The sequence below is a fragment of the Sinocyclocheilus rhinocerous genome, unplaced genomic scaffold (assembly GCF_001515625.1).
Source record: "Sinocyclocheilus rhinocerous isolate Xijiao unplaced genomic scaffold, SAMN03320098_v1.1 scaffold35, whole genome shotgun sequence".
NCBI classification, from domain to species: domain Eukaryota; kingdom Metazoa; phylum Chordata; class Actinopteri; order Cypriniformes; family Cyprinidae; genus Sinocyclocheilus; species Sinocyclocheilus rhinocerous.
The window spans coordinates 486335-492455 of NW_015661991.1; the positions used below are offsets into that span (position 1 = coordinate 486335).

General features: G+C 38.1%; 1 protein-coding gene across 1 annotated transcript in view; it reads right to left on the reverse strand.

Annotated features, from left to right (window-relative positions):
• Positions 1-653: 653 nt before the first annotated feature.
• The window catches only part of LOC107727076 (matrix metalloproteinase-15-like), a 34308-nt gene continuing 28840 nt past the window's right edge, over positions 654-6121 (reverse strand). The window contains exons 7-10 of the mRNA XM_016536839.1: positions 5573-5711; positions 3160-3166; positions 2931-3049; positions 654-1686 (exon numbers count right to left, since the gene is read on the reverse strand). Of these exons, the coding sequence (XP_016392325.1) occupies positions 1217-1686; positions 2931-3049; positions 3160-3166; positions 5573-5711 (735 nt within the window). The 3' untranslated portion in view covers positions 654-1216. The remainder of the gene's footprint in view (positions 1687-2930; positions 3050-3159; positions 3167-5572; positions 5712-6121) is intronic.

Genomic DNA, 6121 nt, shown 5'->3' on the forward strand with positions numbered 1-6121 from the left:
CACGCAGCAAATGGCTTCAGCACCAGCAAAGTAAAATATTGCTTAATGTCTCAAGTTTTTTCAAACCCTTTAAATGAAAGCAACCTAAGTGTTATGTTTCTCAGACAATAAAATGTATAATTGCCACAGTGTCATGGGACATTTGGGAGATAAAAACACTTTAGCTTGCAAGGAAGAAATCAGGAGGGCTCTAAAAATATGGACAGGACCACATAAAACATGTCTGACTGGCACAACCAAGGCACAGTTGTTAAAACAAGGGGCAATAAAATGTGACTTTTTGTTATGATCGCAGTAGGTAAGCAAAATTGAGAGAAAAGTCCCTATTTTATGACATCAAAACAAATAGCAGGTAAAATTCAGCCAAATGCAACTGGACTTAGTTACTGGTTGAATAACCAGGTCCAGTTGCTCCAAAAAGGAGGGTCGATTAATGCAATATTAATGCAATGTTTTTTTAACACAATAAATGCTTTCTATATTAAAATATTATTAGCATAACAATTTGAGCTGAAAAAAAATTACCATGATTTTCTTCACTCAAGCTGCATGAACAAAAACATTTTTAAAAATGAAGAATGAAAAAAATCCTAAAACTTCCTATTTATTTTTAGGTTTCATTTAGATTTTGAATCCCAGACTTTCCATGTGGTCTCAGACGTCTGAACCCCACTGTATATCAACAAGTTATGATGCAAGTGGCCGCAGTCCTTACAGTCTTTATGATGATATATTACGACTTGCCCGGCCAGTTGGAAAACCACAGCTGAGAGTCCTGAGAAAAGGTGAATGGATGCAGAAATATTCCTAAGAGAGATATTCCTTTCTCCGCTTTCCTTTTCCTCTCTTTTTGCTCTGCAAGACTTCCCTTTCATCATTTATGCTGTAATGGCAGATGACTAATTGTGACATCCTAAAATTACAAATTAAGAAAAAACCCACAAACAACTGATTTAAAAGAAAATAAGATATTATGAAAAGAAAAACCGAACAAAAAAATCAATGTGCAAACTTTCTGATATAAATAGACTAGTCAATATGTTAGGAGAGCACCATGAGAAAGGAAAAGAAGGGTGAAGATGAACATGATGTGTGTCAGTATCTGTATGTATGTGTATGTTTGAAAGCATGTGCATGGTGGTGTTTTGTGTGCGCAAAGTTTTTGGACGTGTGAAATGAAAGGGCAAGAACAGGGATCGAGGGTCATTCTGAGAGGTTAAACCCAGTCCTGCAGTGAACGTCTGCAGTGAACTAAATACGTGGGTGCTCCTTTCCTCTGTAGTGTGTTAATGATTGCGTAGATCAATCCCAAGATGCACAGCACCAGGACCAGGGGTACCGTCACCATGATGATGTTCATGGTGCGCTCTGTCTCGTCTATCTTCAGAACCACATCCACCTCATTCGTTTTCTCTTCAGTCTCCTCTTTAGAGTCAACATCATTGGTCTTGTCTCTCTCTTTGTCCTTTTCCTTGTCTTTGTCTTTGTCTTGGCCAGCGTCTGGGTTGAAGGGTGGCCTGTCAGGCCACTTGCGTCCCGGATCCACATCAGTGTCTCTGTCAGGATTGAGGTCCACATTACAGCCCATGAAGTCTCTAAGAATAGACTTTGGGTACCCCGGCTCGCTCTTCATTCTGTGGTTGTCAAATTTCCAGTACTTTGTACCCTTGTAGAAGTACGTATAAGCTGTGTGAGAGACAAACAAGATTGGAGAGAGAAAAATGTGTTAAAAGTGCATCACTGAAATTACATAAAAGCTAAACCAGATAGCTTATCAAAATTATAAACTATAAAACTATACAAAAACTATACAAAAATAACACACACACACACACACACACACACACACATATATATATATATATATATATATAGTTCAGTCATTATATATATGTGTGAAGTTTTTCTTCAAATGTGACATGAATGCATTTTCTTGGATTGAAAAATATGGAGAAAAAAATAAATGGTTTAAAAATATTTTAAAAATAGACAACAAATAACTAAAAAATATATTGCCATATGGGTTGAGACTGTCAGGTTAAATGAATGTGAAGCTCAACTGTAAATGTATATTTTTAGTATATAATGGAAGTCTATGGGATGAACATTAAAATACACACTTGGCCTATTGGCACTTAGTCGCCTTCTTGATGGATCAGACTGCCATCTCAGGTTCTGCGCAATACATTTACAGCTGACCATGTAAATAAGTACAGTATAAATACATTTAAATCTGAACTACTATTTTTGGTCTATGCAACGGATTTAAATTTCATGCAATTGGCAGACAGCTGAGGTGATCCTGAGGTGGTCTGAATAATCAGATTGCTAGCCGTCTCAAATTTGTAATGAAACTCTCTACCGTTCGCACATTACCTTCAAGAATACCAGAACGGGACCATTTACAAAGACAAATCCAGCCACTCGAATTACATGGGTAACACATGACTAGAACTTAATCCAATAAACGGACAATTCAGACTGAAATTTACAGCTCAAATAACATTAAATAGCATTAAATAAGAAATTTTTGCTTTAACAAAACTACAAGCTGCACATTTCTGCTTTTAAACTTATAAATGTACTATTACATGTCCATTACTGTACTTTTTTCAAACTTAGGACTTAAAGACTTTTAGAAGGCAAAATTATAGTCTATCTATGGTAATCGATTGCATGCCACAGATCCTGTCGACACATTTTAATTTGTTTTAAACCAGGAACATTCCAATAAATGGGAAAGCGCTTTCAGTGATATGTGTTTCCATATAATATTACATTATTTCCTCAAATCACATTTCACACATTACATTCTCTCACTTCCTTTGTTTCACCATCTGATTGATCTGATTGATCTCCATCCATCCTGTACATTAAGGTGACAGGCACTGGATGACCCCTCAACCCCACACACCATTTCACTCACTCACCTCCATCATCGCTGAGGAAGGCCCCCTTGGGAGAAGACGGCACAGAAGTGCCCCACACACTGATTGGCTTAGGGTAGTCCTGATCTGCGGCTCTGGAGTGCTCATTAAAGCGCCAGTACCTGTAGTTTATCAAACACACCTCAATGCAAATCATTCTGCCTTTTCTTGATGCAGCCATTTAAGCAACAGCACAGAGACCCCATTTACACATGCTATTAACATTTATCACAGATGATCTGATCACAAGGGCACAGCACTGAAACCACTAACCATATTCCATGTGGTCACTTTAAATTTTTATCATAAATGCTGATGCAAAACAAACACTGATAAAAACCTACTTATTAGGGGTGACCCCGAATAGTCGACGTTTCGATGCTTCGATAGGAGGAGCCTGATTCGACTACCAATCTCACAGTCGAATATTCGCTGAGGTGTTATGATCATGCCATTTTGGCTATATGGGGATGCTCAAATGTCTGATTTCACATAGAACTACCGGTTTTCTCCCAGTAAGTTAATATACATAATACTGTAAATAAGAATCTGAAAAGAAATAAGCTTTAAATAAATATTTTAACGTGCGTGAATAAATCCAACCACCCCTATAGATTTAAGTTTCACTTTCCATAATCTGTGACCGACAGAGGAGCATCTCGGCGGCATGGATTTAAAACTTTAACAAGACTCAAACAGGTAGAGTGAAAGACTGGATTTTTTTCGATCAGGTAGGTTACAAGTGATTTCAAAACATTTCAGCCGCTTAATATCGTGTATATATTATTTATCTCGTATAAGATGCATTTGGTTGAGTTGCGCTGCAGTAAAGCGCTTCATTGTAGTGCTTTTTGTAGGTGATTATCTCTTCAGCGCGCAGGGTGAGCAGCACAAACACCAATGCATAATACTATGACTGGAACTGTCATATACATAACATTATAATGAGAACACTATTATAATAAAACGCTGTGAATTTTTAGAGTTTAGTTGCCGTGTTTCTGCACGTTGTTGCGTGAAGAACGTGTCCACAAAAGGAGTTCATTCAGAACCACAGTTCATGTGCATTCGGGGCATTTTGTGCAGCTAGCCTATAAGTCGTAATATTAACGTTATGTTGTATAAATTACAAAGCGTATACTATATGAGAAAAATCCCATTGATTAAACCCTGCTATCACATGCTTCATTCTACTGGTCATCTTCAGCGCGCGCAGCTCAAAACAGAAATGCAGAACATTAATAACTACTGTCATATACATAACGTTATAATGAGAGCACTATTGTAAAAAATTTTGTGAATTCTTAGGGTTTAATGTTAACTATCTTTTAATCAAAACATAAAACATTATTTACCCCGTTTGTATCTGCAAGACACCCGTTACACATTTTCCCTGTGTGTTAACGTCAGTAATTATGGCTGTCGAATGTCTGACTTGACTCTTGGTCATGTATTTTGCCCCCCACCCCCCAAACATATGATTCGACTATCAGGCGACTATCAGCAAGATTCGAAAAATCCGATTCGACTATGAAAATCCTTAGTCGGGGACACCCCTACTACTTATGTAACATTTTATCATTGTGCCAAATATATATGAACAAAGTTGACATCTAGATTTATCACATTTTAATCAAAAATTTAAATTTAGTTACATGTTGCAGCCAAGTAAAAAGTACTATCTTACGTATATTTAATATTCAATTATAAAACAATAAAATGTATAAGTGTATTTATTATTATTATTCACAAATATCAGGTTTTTTTAAATGAAAAATTTTTGGGGGAAATAATAAATTAACCTTGCTTTGTCATAAAGAGGTCCATAACATAACATAATCTGATCCATAACATAAATTCCTTTTCCATAATTTTCTGCATAGTTGCACCACATGACTTGATTCCCTTTCGTGGAACTTCGAACTGCGTCCTCTAGGGGTCGCTATGGGGAACGCCTCGTCGTGACCCGTGTCTGAAGCCTACATTGAAAAAACACCAACTTGTTTGGCCGGCGACAGCCATGACGTCACTACCGTCGCGACTAGTACAAAATAGGAACGCATGCTATGAAGCACTGTCAAGATCATGCCAAACCAACAGGTGGTGATATAATCTCAACCGCAAAGCCATGTTGGCCAATCAGAAGCCTGAAAAAGTTTCCAGTAGGCGGAGATAACAGCGCAGGCTCCGACGTCACAAGCCAAAAACTCCGGTTTCGATGTCTACACGATAACACTGCAACCGGAGTTTTTGAAAATCTTCACTCTGGCAGGCATTTTTTTCAAAAATTATCGGTTTCAGTGACCTGGTGCTGCGTTTGCGTGTGGACGAACGACCAAACAGTGTAGAAAATGCTGCGGTTTTAAAAATAACCGCGTTCGTGTGGACAGGGCCTAAAACTCTACCTGTAAAATCCATCAGACTAACACATTAATGGCTGAGGGAAATCAAGGGTACTTCCTGTACTAAATGACAAACGTCAAAATCAATGGTTTGTTCTAATGTAAAAAGCACTTCAATGTGATGTAATTCTGCCAGCCTGGGTAATAATTTCTCTCATGAATATAGCATTTTTATGGTCTATATTAACTTTTAACAGCACAGAGCTAAATCAGTTTTCAAGTGCAGTCGGAAAGGGAAAATACCTTTGAAAAACACAAATCGCCCATCATGCCTTTCATATGCAGCATCAATGTCTCCCGGCAGACCCCTCCAGAAGTGTCCAATAGGCATTGGGTAGTTATCCAGCACTCTGTTCCTCCTCACTCTCCAGAACCAGCGGCCCTGAGGAGGCAATAAGACATGAATTACCAGCATTCTTCAAAATATCTTCTTTTGCCTTCAACTGACAAGTTATGCACAGAAGTTGAATATTTAGGACATCTGACCAATAACATGAGCAGCTGCAGTAGTCGTAATGTTTGCAAACACAAACAAATCATGTATACATTCTATGTAAAGACAAACACATCAGGTACATGGTACATACACTCATTGTATCCTTTACACTTCTGGCTTTCCACCAGGACCTTCAGTATGTTCCAAACCAAGCCCAAATTAAAACCAGAGCCGAGTCTACGGCCAACACACTCTAAATTTATCCTGCTTTCTCCTTACACACTCCTCAACCCCAACACCTCATCACAAACAGACACACGTGCACACACACACACACACACACACACACACACACA